Source organism: Patella vulgata, chromosome 7 (assembly GCF_932274485.2).
Source record: "Patella vulgata chromosome 7, xgPatVulg1.2, whole genome shotgun sequence".
Classification (NCBI taxonomy): domain Eukaryota; kingdom Metazoa; phylum Mollusca; class Gastropoda; family Patellidae; genus Patella; species Patella vulgata.
The window spans coordinates 4,285,681-4,301,970 of record NC_065885.2 but is presented as its reverse complement, the minus strand read 5'-3'; the positions used below and the strand labels follow the sequence as shown (position 1 = coordinate 4,301,970).

General features: G+C 40.2%; 1 protein-coding gene across 1 annotated transcript; it reads left to right on the top strand.

Moving 5' to 3' along the window:
• Positions 1–3,322: 3,322 nt before the first annotated feature.
• On the top strand, positions 3,323–13,827 carry LOC126827125 (uncharacterized). The gene is made up of 7 exons (XM_050556337.2): positions 3,323–3,462; positions 4,198–4,377; positions 5,253–6,593; positions 8,044–8,181; positions 8,943–9,041; positions 11,340–11,431; positions 13,604–13,827. Exons 2-7 carry the CDS (start codon positions 4,200–4,202, stop codon positions 13,730–13,732), a joined length of 1,977 nt encoding a protein of 658 aa, XP_050412294.2. The 5' UTR covers positions 3,323–3,462; positions 4,198–4,199; the 3' UTR covers positions 13,733–13,827.
• The last annotated feature ends 2,463 nt before the right edge of the window (positions 13,828–16,290 follow it).

Sequence of the window (16,290 nt, the reverse complement as noted above, 5' to 3'; positions counted from 1 at the left end):
TTGGGTCCAGCGAAATACGGCATGAGTCTCAACCGAATAGAAATTTATAGCGTCTGGTTTATACCAGTCTATTGTGCATGCTCTCCAGACAAGTTATGGCGTCGCCGTATGACATGAGTTATTGAATATGTCTAGCCTCGCTCTTTCTGGTCACTTGTTACAGATGACGATGAAACGCACTATGGTACACAATTCGTGTACCAATGGTAAAATGTTTATTTTGTCTTAAATTTTGGACATCAGAAGCCTACCTTTTCCCGGTAAGATAACAACATCAATGTTGATTTGAATTGACAAATTATTCGTGTTTTTAACGTGTAAGACTTTGGATGATATTGAGTTAGAGACTAGGCTGCTTTAAAACAATATGGAATGGGTTCTACTTGTCCGTACTGACCCGCATACATCATAAATACCGTGTTGTTTTTCTATATGAGAGAAATTTTAATATCGCTCGTATCTGAGCTATAACTTATGGGTCCGCGCTTCAAAAGAGTAGACTTCGTCATATTACAGTTTGTGTCTTATCATTCATTGTCAGCCCACGATTGTTGTGATTTAATACTTTTATGTATAGTGTCATCATTGGTATACAATACCCTTCATCAAATACTAATTAATCGCCGCCTAAAGCTACTAACGGATATTTTGTTTGTAATGATTGCGTCTAGTCTATAAACATTAATCGGATGATGCATATCATAAAGTTATTAATATGTTTGCGTTGCCCGGAATCAATATTCTCCTCAAACAGTTTTTTTTTATCATTATTTTTTGTAATCTGCAGTTAAATTATTCATTCTGTAGTTTAAATATGGATGTAGTTGTACCCGACGGGAAGGTGTAAGTATTAGTTTAATTCATCAGTTTCTTTTTGGGCGTTGGGGGCTCAGATGTCGACTGAAAGGGTTTACTTCATTTAATATTTTAAATATGGATACACTTGTAACAAATGTTAAATTTATATTTTAGGTTGGTTATTTTTTTTTTTATTTTTTTATTTTTATTTTTATTTTATTTTTTTTTTGCGGCGGTGGCGGGGTGGTGGGGGTAGGGTGAGGGATGGTTATTGTGTATGTGTGTGTGGGGGGGGGGGGGGGTATTAGTAGTTTTCTTTGGTTAAAGCATCATTGCGTCATTTGCATTTTTCGCTAAAATATCAAATTTCTCAGGACTTAATTCACACTAATATGTACCCAAATTAATTATCAAAATACCAACGTTAGATAACCATCCGGATTAGATTCAATCGGATTTAAAATAGGCCTATCAATTCTGTTCATCGACTACAAAATGGCGGCTGGCTTATTACATACGGGACAGCATATATTTGTAAGTACCGAATGGAAATGAACCCCTTTTTGACTGATATTCCTATTGGAGATTCAACTTCCACGATATCGTAGTTTTCAGGGGATTCATATTGCGCTAAAAATACGCACGCAATGGGATTTTAATAATGTTAAATGGGATTGAGCTGATACTTTATCATTATATTTTGTTCAGTTCAAGTGTTTTATATTGTTCAGTGATTATATTTTGTTCAGTGATTATATTTTGTTCAGTGATTATATTGTGTTAATAATCTGATTTTGGTCATCGTCCTGGCCAAATAATTTTGTTTACATCTGGTGGAACAATCGCGAGAATGGTTTGGTTTGGTTTGGTTGGGTTGGTATAGAGGAATATATATGTTCTCTACTGGATATCTAGAAATTACATGGCCCCCGGATCCACCCACTTGACTTGATATATATGCGTTTGTTGTCCCCCGCCTTTCGAAGAAATCAGGGGACTATTAAAATGGGTTCGTCCGTCTGTCTGTCTGTCTGTCTGCCCGTCACACTTTTTGGGACACAATAACTCTCTTTCTAATTGAGCTAGAATGTTCAAACTTAGCGTAGGTGTTTATAAGGTCGATGCCTTGATGGGCATTTCTACTTAGGGTTAGCAGAGATAAGCAATTTGATTGGTTGATGCTTTGGGACACGATAACTTTAGTTCTAATTAAATGAGAGTGATGAAACTTGGTGTATGGTTTCATTACATCAATACCTTGACTAAGTTCGCTTATAAGCATTTTCTGCTCAGGATAAGAAGAGCTATAAGCAATTTGATTGATCAAGACTTTGGAACACAATAACTCTCCTTCTAATTGAGGTAGAATGTTCAAACTTGGTGTAGGCGTTCATCAGGTCAGTGCCTTGATAGAGTTCGAAGATGAGCATTTTCTGCTTCGGGTAAGCAGAGATAAGCAATCTGATTGGTTGATTCTTTGGGGCACAATAACTTGGGTTATAATAAAGTGAGAGTGATGAAACTCTTAAAATAGATTCATTATATCATTACCTTGATTAAGTTCGATGGTGAGAATTTTCTGCTTAGGCTAAGGAGCGACAAGCAATTTGATTGGTTAAGACTTTGGAACATAACAACTCTGCCTTTAATTAAGGTAGAATGTTTAAACTTTATGTAGATGTTCATTAGGTGAATTTCTTGACTTAGTTCAATGATTAACATTTCGAGGTTTGCGTATACATTTTCATCCACGTAAAAGATCCCTTGAGCAGAACAGTAGGACGTTAAACCCCATTTCATTTCATTTCATTCATTCTTTGAAATAACATTTAGTAAATGAAATAGTAATCACTTAAAGGTGAGGGAAATTTTGCCCGGACAGCGACTCTACGGCCTACTCTTATTTCGAATTCCAACTGTCAAGGGTTCTTTTACGTGCACGCCTATGTGTAGACGGGAATTCTATATATATATATCAGTAGGCCGCAGCGCCGCTGTCCGGACAAAATGTCACGCATAGCACACTGTGTGGCTTATGCCCGTCTTCATTAGTCGAAGAGTACGCTCGAACTTGCAGCAATTTTTATAGCGATTTTCCACGAGTTGTTAATGGAAGGTTTTTTTGTTCCCATTCCTAATGGCGTTACTCGACATTTGGTCACTCGACATATTGATGTTTACACAGCCATAAAATAGATCAGTTAAAGACGCTTAGAATTATCCTTTCCCTAGAATCGATTTCCTCGAAAAAAAAGTAGTTCATTACCATTGAATTATAAGATAATTCCAATAAAATGGACTCTTGAGCTGTGTCTTGCACCTAAAACTTAATGTAAAATTAATTTGTACACAAAAAATAAAGGTTTGAAAAAAAATCTGCGATAATTGCAGGAATTGTGATATAGTCAACTAATTAATGACGCGACAATTATCTTGTTAACTTGTTTGGTTTGTAGATATTAACTGCTCTCAATGATTAATGTGTTTTTTTGTTAATAGTTTGGGTTTTTTTTGATCTGATAAATTGAGCAAGGGGGTAGAGCAAGTGATGGATGGTTCTAGCATTATTACTGAAACGACTGGCGTCGACAGAGGTGTGCTTCACACACCTGTATAGTATAACGGATTAATCAATTAGTGAGGATATCTATACAAAGGGTCCAGGTGAGTTATCAAAGTTTATGTTGATATTCATTGTATTGGCTCGCTAACCTTGGGTTTTCGTCCCATCCGAACGGCTATACGTTACCCCTTGCCAGGCCCTCTGTCCTGCACCACTGAAAAGGGGAACCACGCCAGAAAATCAAGATGAACTTTCGGATGGTACGAAAAACGTCGACACGGTGTACACATTAGCGTGCGCGTAATCGAACCCTTGGTAGTTGGAATTCAGTGAAATACTATAAACTATATATTACGTAAAATACTATAAACTATATATTACGTGAAATACTATGAACTAAATATTACGTGAAATACTATCAACTATATATTACGTGAAATACTATAAACTATATATTACGTGAAATACTATAAACTATATATTACGTGAAAAACTATAAACTATGTATTACGTGAAATACTATAAACTAAATATTACGTGAAATACTATCAACTATATATTACGTGAAATACTATATATTACGTGAAATACTATAAACTATATATTATGTGAAATACTACAAACTATATATTACGTGAAATACTATATATTACGTGAAATACTATAAACTATATATTACGTGAAATACTATAAACTATATATTACGTGAAATACTACAAACTATATATTACGTGAAATATTACGTGAAATACTATATATTACGCGAAATACTATATATTACGTGAAATACTATATATTACGTGAAATGCTATATATTAAGTGAAATATATTTTTAGAAATGAAGTCATCAAAGGTTCATTCGTCTTGTGAAATCAGCGGTTCGGTAAGAACGGTGTCCGTTGCCACTCTGGCATCTCTAACCAAGGATGCGGAGCAAGATGTGAAGAAACCATCTACTGGAAGTCTGGCAAGTAAATTTGCATCATTCTGGCGTAACAACAATTTAACAAATACCGGTGAGTGGAGCTCCTGATTTTGTATTTACTTTGGTTGGGTTTTCGTATTTTTGCAGCTTAGGCTCAGTTATGGAGTTTGTGTGTGAAATAGCTTTATTTAACGTTCGTTTCCAACGAAGTGATATCGCAGACAAACAGCTTCTATGAAAAAAATGCATATTTATATTCATTGTGTGGCATATTGGGCATAGTTTATATAGAAAACATGCATTGGTTTCTATACAGCACGACGTTTCGGCACGAGTTCTTTTATTGTTAGAAAGCACCAATTTAAATTAATATTTGTATAAAACGGTTAAACTGGAGATCATTGTCGCCGCAGTAGTTAGATGGCACTCTTAACCTTTCCGGCCTATTCGATCCCCGCATTGGCCGAAAACGTATCGGGATTCAACAGTGTGGTTTCTCCTTGTCAGTGGTGCAGGACGGAGGTCCTGACAAGGACAACTGTCTAGTCGTTCGGATGGGTCGAAAAACCGAGGAACCTTGTACACATTGGCGTGCACGTTAAAGATCCCTTGGGAGTTGGAATCCGATATAAGAGTAGGCCGTAGTGCCACTGCCCGAGCAAACTTTCCCTCATAGCACACCGTATGGCGTATGCCCGTCTTCATTAGCCCAGTCGGAGCCGGACAGTAGGACGTTAAACTCCATTTCATTTATTTTCCTTTCTTAGCACGAACTTTGACGTTTATTGACATCGGTTGCCCCTGGGAATATACCGCCTTATTCTATATCCCATTGTCGTCGTAGTATAGCAGCTTGGAATCGTGGAATCGTTTTCAGCAATGACCTTGACCTTAGTTGACCTTGGACTATACCTGGTTATTCTATTGTAAATATATCTCATTATTCTGATGATTTATCTAACTCAGGTAAACGAATGCAGATGCTGAAGATGTTGTCTCTGACCATCATCCCAACCGTAGCCTTGGTTGTCATGTGCATCATTGATGTCACGAACGTTAGTGCACAAACCATTGCCGGTAAGGAGATACATGACATGGTGCGACTGAGTACAGAAGTGGGTAAACTGATCCATTACCTTCAAAGAGAACGAGGTTATTCATCTCTACACGTGGTCTCGGACGGTCAAGCTAAAATTCTCACTCGTGCTCTCTTATCGGGCAGCTACAAACGAACATCAGAGGTACTCGATACAATGAGCAAATGGCCCGGGGAAACTAATACACCATTTGAAAAATTTCCTACAAAAATGGCTCTTGCGAAGTATCTAGCTGATCATCGGATAACCGTGGATAATGATGGATCTGCCATTTCGGGAATGAGGCGGGAGTTGAGATTTTACAGCGGTGTTGTCACCGAATTTATCAATTGGTTGTATAGTTCCATCCAGTTTTCAAATTCGGGAAACGACTGGAGGAAGCTTGTGGCCTACCAACTGCTGCTCACCAGCAAAAACGATATGGGGATTGAACGAACACTGGGAAGTATTTTTTACATTAAAGGTCACTTCGAGGAATTTCAGGATTTCGAGTGGTATTTTTCAGAAAGAAGTATGGGAAAGGGGAATTTTATAGCATCCACGCTCTTTTCTCCTGAAGTTGCGGATATGTTGCAGACACGATTAAAAACTGATAAACAAAATGTGACATATCATATCGAACAGATGAGGCAACAGATAAGTTTAAATAATCATTCCTTTATTCAAGGCTCCCTTCAAATGAGTTTTTGGTGGTTTCAAAATATGAGCAACTATTTAGATATACTATTTGACGTCCAGTTAAGCCTAGCCGACATCATTGTAAATAGTATCAATGAAGATCTCGCAAGTGATACAAAGAGTATATCCATAAGCGTGTCCATTTTGTGTTTGGTGGTCGTGATATGTCCTGTTATCATCCTTAGCGTTAGAACATTGGTGTCAGATATTCAAAAATACGCCTTCAGTTTAGCCGATCAGACAAAACAGTTGAGCAAAGAACGACAGAGAACCGAGTCTCTGCTTTATCAGATGCTTCCCAGACCAGTAGCGGATCAACTGAAAAGCAATAAATCCGTTGACGCCGAAACATATGAGGAAGTGACGATATTCTTCTCGGATATAGTCGGTTTTACTAGTATCTCAGCAGCGTGTAGTCCTATGGAAGTAGTTGGACTCCTCAATACCCTATATCTGTGTTTTGATACCAGGCTAGAACTGTATGATGTTTATAAAGTGGAGACCATTGGTGATGCATACATGGTTGCTTCTGGTAAGTATATTTAATGATTGTTTTCCCTTATTTATTATCAACTGGCGTGGTTTCGATTCCCCGGTTGTACGTGACAAGGTCCCCTGTCCAACCTCGTGGGTTTTCTCTTCTGAGTCCTCCGGTTTCCTCCCACTGCTAAAGACCCCTACGCGCAAGCGAATTATTGAAATAAAATTGAACCATATGTTAGTCCCGAAATGACCTAGTTTGTATTTATTAGGAAGCCAATCCTAGCTCAATGAGTAAGATGCTGGCTCACTAACCTAGAGTTAGCGTGTTCGATCCCTGCGTTGGCCGAGAAAGTTCATCGGGTTTTTCCGACGTGGTTCTTCCTTGTCAGTGATGTCAGACCGAGGGCCTGGCAGGGGGCAGCGTATAAACGTCGGGATGGGACGAAACCCTGAGACGCAGTGTATTCATTGGTGTGCGCGTAAAAAACTCCCTTCAATATAACTTCCCCCCATAGCACACTGTATGACGTATGCTCGTCACCATTAATTCAGTCAGAACTGAACAGTAGGACGTTAAACCCAATTTCATTTCCTTATTTATTATCATGTATAGTGTGTCTGGTCCCCACGCGCTACTGATGGTGCTACTCCTTGTTATTCTTGGCGGTGACACTCTTCGACGTTACAAGTCCAAGATGACTGTGATTAGGTTAGTGCTAAATGATAAGTGCTTATGTGGAGACTTAGCCTCTCCCCAAAATCCTTAAACCTAACCCTGGACCTAGCCCCAAAGCTTACCCTAACCTTAACCTACAATCTCGCCAATCACGTGTCCTAACCTTATTTACATCTCAGCGACCTTGACAAAAATTCAGCTGGCCTTAACAAATAGATTTAGTAAAGCTTGCAAATAGACTTACTCTCTTCATGAGAATAGACTTGGTTCATTTGTCGGATTTCCCCAAATTATGTTAAAAATCGCTGATCATATTTAAGGAATTTTGAACCTACATGTGTACAATATTGGTAATGTGGGATCTCTACAAGGAATATCTGTCCCAAATGGTTAAAATTTCGCTCCGTGATTACAACGATATGATGAATCGAAAATTTGGTAACATTCAGCCACTTTGGCCAAAACTGCTAAAATGCGGATTCGAATCAAGTCATCAATATTTAATCGGTCGTGATTTTTTCGTATGGCCATTATGATCAATCTGTGGCCATTTTGTCCAAATTTCTAGTGGTTTTTAAAGGCCGTTTCGTCTATAAGCCATTTAAGCAAGCCAGTGCTACCTATAATATATGCCAATCTTGTGGGTTTTCTCCGGGACCTCCGGTTTCCTCTCACTGCTAAAGACCCCTACGCGCAAGCAAATTATGGAAATAAAATCGAACCATATGTTAGTCCCGAAATGACCTAGTTTGTGTCGAGTGGACGTTAAACCCCATTTCTCTCTCTCTCTCTCTCCCTATAATATATGCTAATAATTTTACAGGAGTTCCAAACAGAAATGGGAGACGTCATGTCAGCGAAGTGGCCACAATGTCATTGGACCTTGCTCATCACGTGACACACTTGGAAATTCCCCATCTTCCAGACACATTACTGAGACTGCGAGCAGGAGTCCACACTGGTAAATAAATCATTATTATTATTTCGAGAGCCACGGTTGTTCAGTGGGTATGGCCCTGACACGCTAACCTGGGTGCTCCGTGTTCGATCCCTGCGTTGCCCGACAAAGTTCATCGGGATTTCCCAGCATGGTTCCCCCTTGTCGGTGGTGTAGGTTGGAGGGATGGGACGAAATACCGAGGTTCCGTCTACATATTGGCCTGCCCGAAAAAGAACCCTTGACAGTTGGGATTCGAAAAAAGAGTAGGCCGTACCACCGCTGTCGGGGCTAATTTTCCGTATAGCACACTGCATGGCGTATGCCCGCCATCATTAGCCGAGTGACCATCTTGGACGCCATTTTGAATTTCACCCTTCCTTCCCATGATTCAGAGTTCCCACCCATGTTTGTTTTTACTCCCACAGGGGTCCCAACCATGATTCAAGAGTCAAATTGAGGAGACATACAAATGCCCACAGGACTCCCCTCAGCTGATCGACTGACGTCATGACGCAAAATTGATGGGAAGCGGGTGTTATTAACAGCAAGAACAACAACGAAGATCTTGAGTTTTAACCAGATTGATGTAATTAACAATGGTTGGGTTTTACTTACGCCCCCCCCCCCACACACACACACATCTCCATCAGTCCGAGGGGTAGCCATGAGACTGGGGGCCATGATACTGGGTTTTACAAATGTAAACCCTTGCTAATTACCGGGAAAACATATTCCCTTACCTTTACGTTGCATTATATAGATTCAATAATTTCATTTTCCAGGTCCTGTAGTTGCTGGGGTTGTAGGAAGTAAAATGCCAAGATACTGTTTATTTGGTGATTCTGTTAATACCGCTTCCAGAATGGAATCTACCGGACAAGGTCGGTATCTTTTGTAGAATCTCTTCATTTTGTTATAGGCCTACACTCGACCTCCGATTTTCGTCCCACCCGAACGACTAGACCATGTGTCTCCGTTCTGCGGCAATGACAAAGGGAAACCACGCTGAAACAAAATCCCGAGTAACTTTTTCGACCAACACTTGGTTGGAAACCGGGACCTCCTGATCCTGGGCCTATTTTAACGTGCCTACAGACACGGACGTGCCTCGAAATGAAAAATCCGTGCTTGGAGAATCTAAAATTCATGCTTTGAAAAGATGGATTCATGTATCCTTGTGAATCTAAAAAGATGGCATGAGGAAATTTAGCAAGTGTGTCATTAACAATCATTGTGATCATCAATCAATGCGTTTGGTTTCGATTTAATTTCGTGGCTTGTATGTAAATGTCGAAAAATAAAGCTGTTGTTGACGCAAGTAGTCAGCTGCATGTTACAGTAAAGGTTCGTCTGCTTTTGGGCGTTTCTTTGGACTGCCAATGATACCGATACGCAGCTATAAATACAAATGTCTATAGTATGCAAATTTTAATTTAGGCCTCAATTTTTGACCGTTTTAGATGTTGAGGATCAAAAGATCTTGGTTGAATTCGATTTTGGTGCATCTGCTTGGATTATTCCCTTACATACACAGAGTGTAACAAAATTTGTGAGCTTTATATTGTGATGAATTGAGAACACGGAAGCAAGAATCATGTCGATAATCAGTATTCCGCTACCTTCTGTTCCGGAGTTAAGCCCCCTCGAAAACCTTGTGGCAGCGACAGGGGCTTGCGTTTTAACCGTGTTTTATTTTTTCACATTTGATGTGAAGTATTTGGGGTCATGAGGCGACAAACCCCATCAAGTTACCAAACTTTGCCAAATACCTTGTGCACGCGATATAGGCTACAGTTTCATATTCGATGTGAGGCATTGTTACAATGAGAGGTTGAGCCCTATCGATTTTTCCTGTTCCCTATCCATATCTTACAGAATCTCGGCGTATCGTGTGTGCCAACCGCTTGTTTTGTTATAGAAGTGTAAGCGTGGTGATAATTCAGGAAGTTTTTATTTCACTTCTGGTGAGCCTTTGTTTTGGTCACTAATTCAGAAGGTTTATTCCAACACATTAGAGCTAATAACGGTGATGGAAGAAGCCAAATTGAGCTACCAAGTTCTGTGTGGAAAATCGTGAGTCACGTTTTGGAAATTTTGTTGGAACCCAAAGGGGGGAAACCCAATCAAAAAACTTCCATCTCCGGAAACCGTGCTTCGTCAATAAAACCTTGAAATAGGCCTTGATCTTGGGGCTATCAAGCAATGCTCAGTAATAGGTTAGTCGTCACTGAGCCACAGTTTGCCAAGCAACAGGTTTTATAATACTGAGGTTGGGGGGGGGGGGGCCGAATGGTTTGCATGTGCGCGCTGTATCATAAGACCTGTTATTGGGTCTACTGGCGTGGTTTCGAATCCCCGGTTGTACGTGACAAGGAGTAGGGTCGCCTGTCCAACCTCGTGGGTTTTCTCCGGTTTCCTCCCACTGCTAAAGACCCCTACGCGCAAGCGAATTATTGAAATAAAATTAAACCATATGTTAGACCCGAAATGATCTAGTTTGTGTCGAGTGGACGTTAAACCTCATTTCTCTCTCTCTCGCTCTCTCTCTCTCTCTCTCTCAATTATAGTTATGTAGTTTGTACCAGTAATTGTAATCCATAGAAGTCCCGTGTAGGAATTTCCAAACTTAGAAACATCGTTCGTTCGCTCGTTGAGGTTCAACGTTCGCTTCCCTCTTGGGTAATATCGCTGACAACTTAAAAAAACTTTTTATAGAAAAGCTCTGATAACATAGCTGTAGGTTGGCGGGCGCTTCAGTGGCATGGAAACTGGGGGCGTGGTGACCCATAATTTTGCATGAGGAACAAGATTCTGTCCGGTCCCCAAAAACAATATTTAAATTTGTGTGTGTTTCCGGGGGGGGGGGGTGTCCCAGTGCCGCCGAGTAATATATGGCTGTGTGGAACATACTATATGGACGATTTGTAGCATATCTGACCCACGGTATATGTTTGAAATTGGTTGAGCGTTTTGATTATGATTATGCTGTTGAAAACCACATTGAAACCGCGTGATTTTTTGCCATTTGCGAATGGGCGCAAAAATTCAAGGGCGCAAAAACTCAAAACCATGACGCAAAGCTCGTCATTGCGCCCCTCTCACTTTGACTTAGCCCCTAATGGAAACACATCCCAGTACATTTGTCCGATATGAAATCAGTAACCTTTTTACAATTTCAGCTGATCGCATCCAACTTAGTTGGATAACTCAGGCGATTCTTCAGCAGATCGGTGGCTTTAGAACAATCAAAAGAGGAGTTGTCGAAGTCAAGGTTAGTGAAATGAAATGGGGTTTAACGTCCTACTTTTCTGCACCGACTGGGCTAATGAAGACGTACAATATAGACAACCATTATAAAATTCCGAAAACGTTTACGATACTAACAATTTTTCGCATCAAAGGGGGATAACTCCGAAATTGATAATGTCCTTTTCTGCCCAGGGACCTGTTTCACGGAATTTTAACTAAGATAAAATCCAAATTTTAGTAATTTGATTGGGTAATATTAAATTGATTTTAATGCTTAGCCAATCAAAATTGAAGTATCTACTAAAATTTGGATTTTATTTTTAGTTAAAATTTCGTGAAACAGGGCCCAGATTTATGCTGGCTGAAAGCGTCCATTTAGATCGGCGTGTTTCTAGATACAACGCGAGAGTCGCCGTTAAGCCAGCACGACGAAAAAGGCGCCGATCGGCGACTTTTTCGTCGTACTACCTTATCGGCGACCAGCGACTTTCACAACACGAGAGTCGCCGTTAAGCCTTTTTCGGCGACTTGCTTAACGGCGACTCTCGCCTCGGAAGTTTATAGTTAGTTACATGCGCAATGGCTACATTTTACTTCTTGTATATAAAATGGAGGAGCTTTTGGATGAGTTAGGACTTGTAGGCTAGCCTACTTTCTGCCACAGATGGAGCAAAATGTGGCAAACTCTTGCACAAAAGCATGTCTGAGGTTTACCATGAAAAACTTGAAATACACAAGCTGGAAGTAGGGACAAGTAAACATGCAATTTTCGACCCTACATTTCAACCTAACCGACCTCTCAAAATCATGAATATTCACCAAAACCTGGCAGAAAATGTATTTTCAAACCCATTTCTTCGATTCTACACCAAAAATTGCCATGCAAAAGGGGGAAAAGGGAGAGAAAGACTAAAAATAACTTTCGCCCTACATTACGGCGTAGAAATATTTGGTGATCTGTGTGCGTAAAATGTAGCCATTGCGCATGTAACTAACTATAAACTTCCGAGGCGAGAGTCGCCGTTAAGCAAGTCGCCGAAAAAGGCGCCGATTTTTTCGGCGACTTTTTCGACGTGTGGCTTAACGGCGACTCTCGTGTTGTGAAAGTCGCGGGTCGCCGATAAGGTAGTACGACGAAAAAGTCGCCGATCGGCGCCTTTTTCGTCATGCTGGCTTAACGGCGACTCTCGCGTTGTATCTAGAAACCCGCCGATCTAAATGGACGCTTTCAGCCACCATACAGATTGCATATAACGAAATCTGCAGTCGGCCTTAAAGCTCTAGACTTTACCCCGTATTATAATGCTTTGGATTTTAAGCACTAACAATATGTTAGTCCCAAAATGACCTAGTTTGTGTCGATGGGACGTTAAACCCCATTTCTCGCAACATGGTTAGATCTATTTGATAAGGCCCACTTCAAGTTTGCTTCAAGGTCACGAGATGTAAACATGGCTAGCTCTAATCCCAACTTACAATCTCGCCAACAATCACGTGCCCAAACCTTAATTTAACCCTTTAGTGACCTTGACGAAAATTGAGCTGGCCTTAACAAATAGATTTAGCCCTCGTAACACTGCTGGGTAATCGTAGTCTCTACAAAAAACATTCTGCATACAGTGATCCATCTACTCCATACTTCAAGAATAGATTTCAGCCCTAAATGGCCGCAATATCCAACAAATAGTATACTGTTTTGTAATATGGTCCTACTTCGGTTCACATCTTTTATACCCAAGGAGACTAATTAAATCTTTACAATTGTATTAAATGAAAATGACTAACATTTTGTTATGCGGTTATAATTCGTTTCATACACATAAAGACTAAATAAATTTTTTACATGTAGTACATATGAAAATGGAAGTGGAATAAATGGCGTTTAACGTCCAACTCGACACAAACTAGGTCATTTCGGGACTAACATATGGTTCATTTTTTTATTTCAATAATTCTCTTGCGCGTAGGGGCCTTTAGCAGAGTGGGGAAACCGGAGGACCCTGAGAAAACCCACGAAGTTGGACAGGCGAACCAACTCCTTGTCACATACAACCGGGAAATCGAAACCACGCCAGTTGACTCAATGACAGACCTTATGATACAGCGCGCACACGATAACCATTCTGGCATCCAACTACCCATCCCCACCCCCATTACGAATAACTATTAAGATGTATGTGTGTATTTATTACAGGGCAAAGGTCACATGGAAACATACTGGTTGCTAAATAAAGACGGGTTTGAAGATTCCTTGGTCTGTATGCCAGATTGTCATAAATTATCCACTGCTGAATATCGACGGATTAGTGAGATTAAAGCATAACTTAATTAACCAGCAAAAATTTGACCTTCGACCCTTATATTGTACCCTAACTTTTTAGGCGTCCTTGATATGAATGTGACCGGTTTCGTATTATTTCACCGACGAATTAAAGAAATAAATTCGGGCTTCACCGTCCTATTTTTATGCACTCACTGGGCTAATCAAGACGGTAGTTGGGCCTTTAACTGACAAAATGACGTCGTGCATTTTTGAATATTTCGGCTTGACCGGTCATATATAAGCGTTTAATACCGATCAGACGGGCATGGTCTAATTCACTCAATACCCTGGCCACCCAATGGTCTAGAGAGATGATTATGGGCTTATCATATGAATACATATCTAAATAATAATTTATATAAAATTTGAAGCCGGAAATATATTAAACACTTGCATAATGCGGCTTTAACCTGACACATCCGAAATACATGTATGTGTAATGTCGGAGATTGTTTTGAATTATACGGCGCTTGTTTTGTCTATAATGGATCTACTTTTAATTTGTATTTAGAACACACAATATCTCGTTTGTATGAATGGGGACCAGTCAATGATCTATAGTTGGGCGTCCACTCCAACGATGATTTTAGTTTGGTGCTGTGTGGTTCATATTTATTGCACTGTGGTCATTGGTCCGACGATTATTTCTCGATGCTCATTGGTCCGACGATTATTTCTCGATGCTCATTGGGCCGACGAATATTACTCTGTCCTCATTGTTCCAACAATTACTGTTCGGTGTACCTGGGACAGACGCGTATTCGATGTTGCTCATTGGTCCAACAATTATTATTCGGTGCACAATGTGCTCCTAGTAATTCATAATAACAATGGACGTCAAACAGGGTGTTTGATTTTTGTCTTTATAAAACTCGGTGTGCATGTATGCCTATACGTAATTTGAAGACGATGGTGGTGCATATTTCCTAACATGAACATGGCAAATCCGGTCCTGCAAAAATTTCTGAATCCGCCCCTGCACCAAAACGAACGACTAGACACTGACCTTGCCAGGTCTTGGGTCCTGCACTATTAACAAAGGGAAACCACGTCGGAAAATTCTTTAACAATACTAAATATAGTGTGTAACCATTCCTTGTTTAATTTATATGGTTTTATGATCGATCTCGTGATTGTTAAATTTGTCAACATTCTGATGATTAAATTTGTTTTTTTAAAATAAACTATACATGTACTTTGTTTTATATATTATTTTAGAGTTGGAGGGTGGATGGCCGAATGATTAGCTTGTGCGTGTTGTATCATAAAGTCTGTCATTGAGTCAACTGGCGTGGTTTCGATTCCCTTGTTGTACGTGACAAGGAGTAGGGTTGCCTGTCCCACCTCGTGGGTTTTCTCAGGGTCCTCCGGTTTCCTCGCACTGCTAAAGACCCCTACGCGCAAGCAATTATTGAAATAAAATTTAACCATGTGTTAGTCCCAAAATAACCTAGTTTGTGTCGAGTGGAGGTTACCCCCCCCCCCCCCTCTCTCATCTCTCTCCCAACGGACGGCTTCTACCTGCCCATATGTCCGCGCGATTGTTTCGAATACCAAGATGGACCTCTGTATATTTGACCCACACTAATGCTGCAGCCCCGGGTGGTGTTACTCGTTGTAAAATGGAAAATCTCTTTAAAAAAAAAAAAAAGCCGAGGCTCAGTATTGTGAGTAAAGTCGATCGCGTTCTTTTTCACGTATCAAGTTCAGGGGCAGATAACTCGTCTAAAACAGTCTTTCAATCGGAGATTTTCCATTTTAATGTGCCTTTGTCGTGAAAAATTCGCTGTCAGGGCCAAATTCACAGTCTATCATGTGACACTTGGTGGCGAATGTTCGGCTGAATTGTCCCGTGTGTTGCAGAAACGTAGAACGTTAAACCCCATTTCATTTCAGTTCATGGTTAGGCTATTATTACTAAATACTCCGGCGTGCCCCCCCCCCCCTTGTCAGTGATGCAGGACGGAGGGCCTGACAAGGACAGCTGTCTAGTCCTTCGGATGAGACGAAGAACCGAGGTCCCGTGTATACATTGGAATGCACGTAAAAGATCCCTTGGCTGTTGGAATTCGATATAAGAGTAGGCGATAGTGCGCTGCCCGGGCAAAATTTCCCTCATAGCACACTGTATGGCGTATGCCCGTCTTCATTAGCCCAGTATAGGAGCAGAACAGTAGAACGTTAAACACCATTTCAATTTCATTTCATGGTTATCTACTACTATAATAAATACAAATCCTGTCAGAATATGACAGTGACCCCATAAATCATTTTCAGTGTAAATAACATAAATAAAGAAAATTGTTTTCAATTCAGTATACCTGCTGTGTTACAAATGACTTGTTTACCTGAATATATTACTTCTCTTCTCTCAAATAATAATAAAAGCGTGTGAATTTCTCTTGACATCATCGCTATTGCTCCACCTTTTTTTATTTTTCTAAAAAAAAATAATGAGGCATTTTTTTTTAGCAGGGGGCACAGACCAAAGGAGAGGGGATGCAGCCAGTACATCGCTCCGGGGACCATGAAATCTCATGGCGTCCATAAATATAGTA

Excerpts from the sequence above, each read along its gene's own strand:
- LOC126827125 (XM_050556337.2), top strand. The coding sequence starts at position 4,200 with ATGAAGTCATCAAAGGTTCATTCGTCTTGTGAAATCAGCGGTTCGGTA. Across the intron at positions 4,378-5,252 it reads CAACAATTTAACAAATACCG|GTAAACGAATGCAGATGCTG; the intron begins GTGAGTGGAGCT and ends TATCTAACTCAG. Across the intron at positions 11,432-13,603 it reads GAGGAGTTGTCGAAGTCAAG|GGCAAAGGTCACATGGAAAC; the intron begins GTTAGTGAAATG and ends TATTTATTACAG.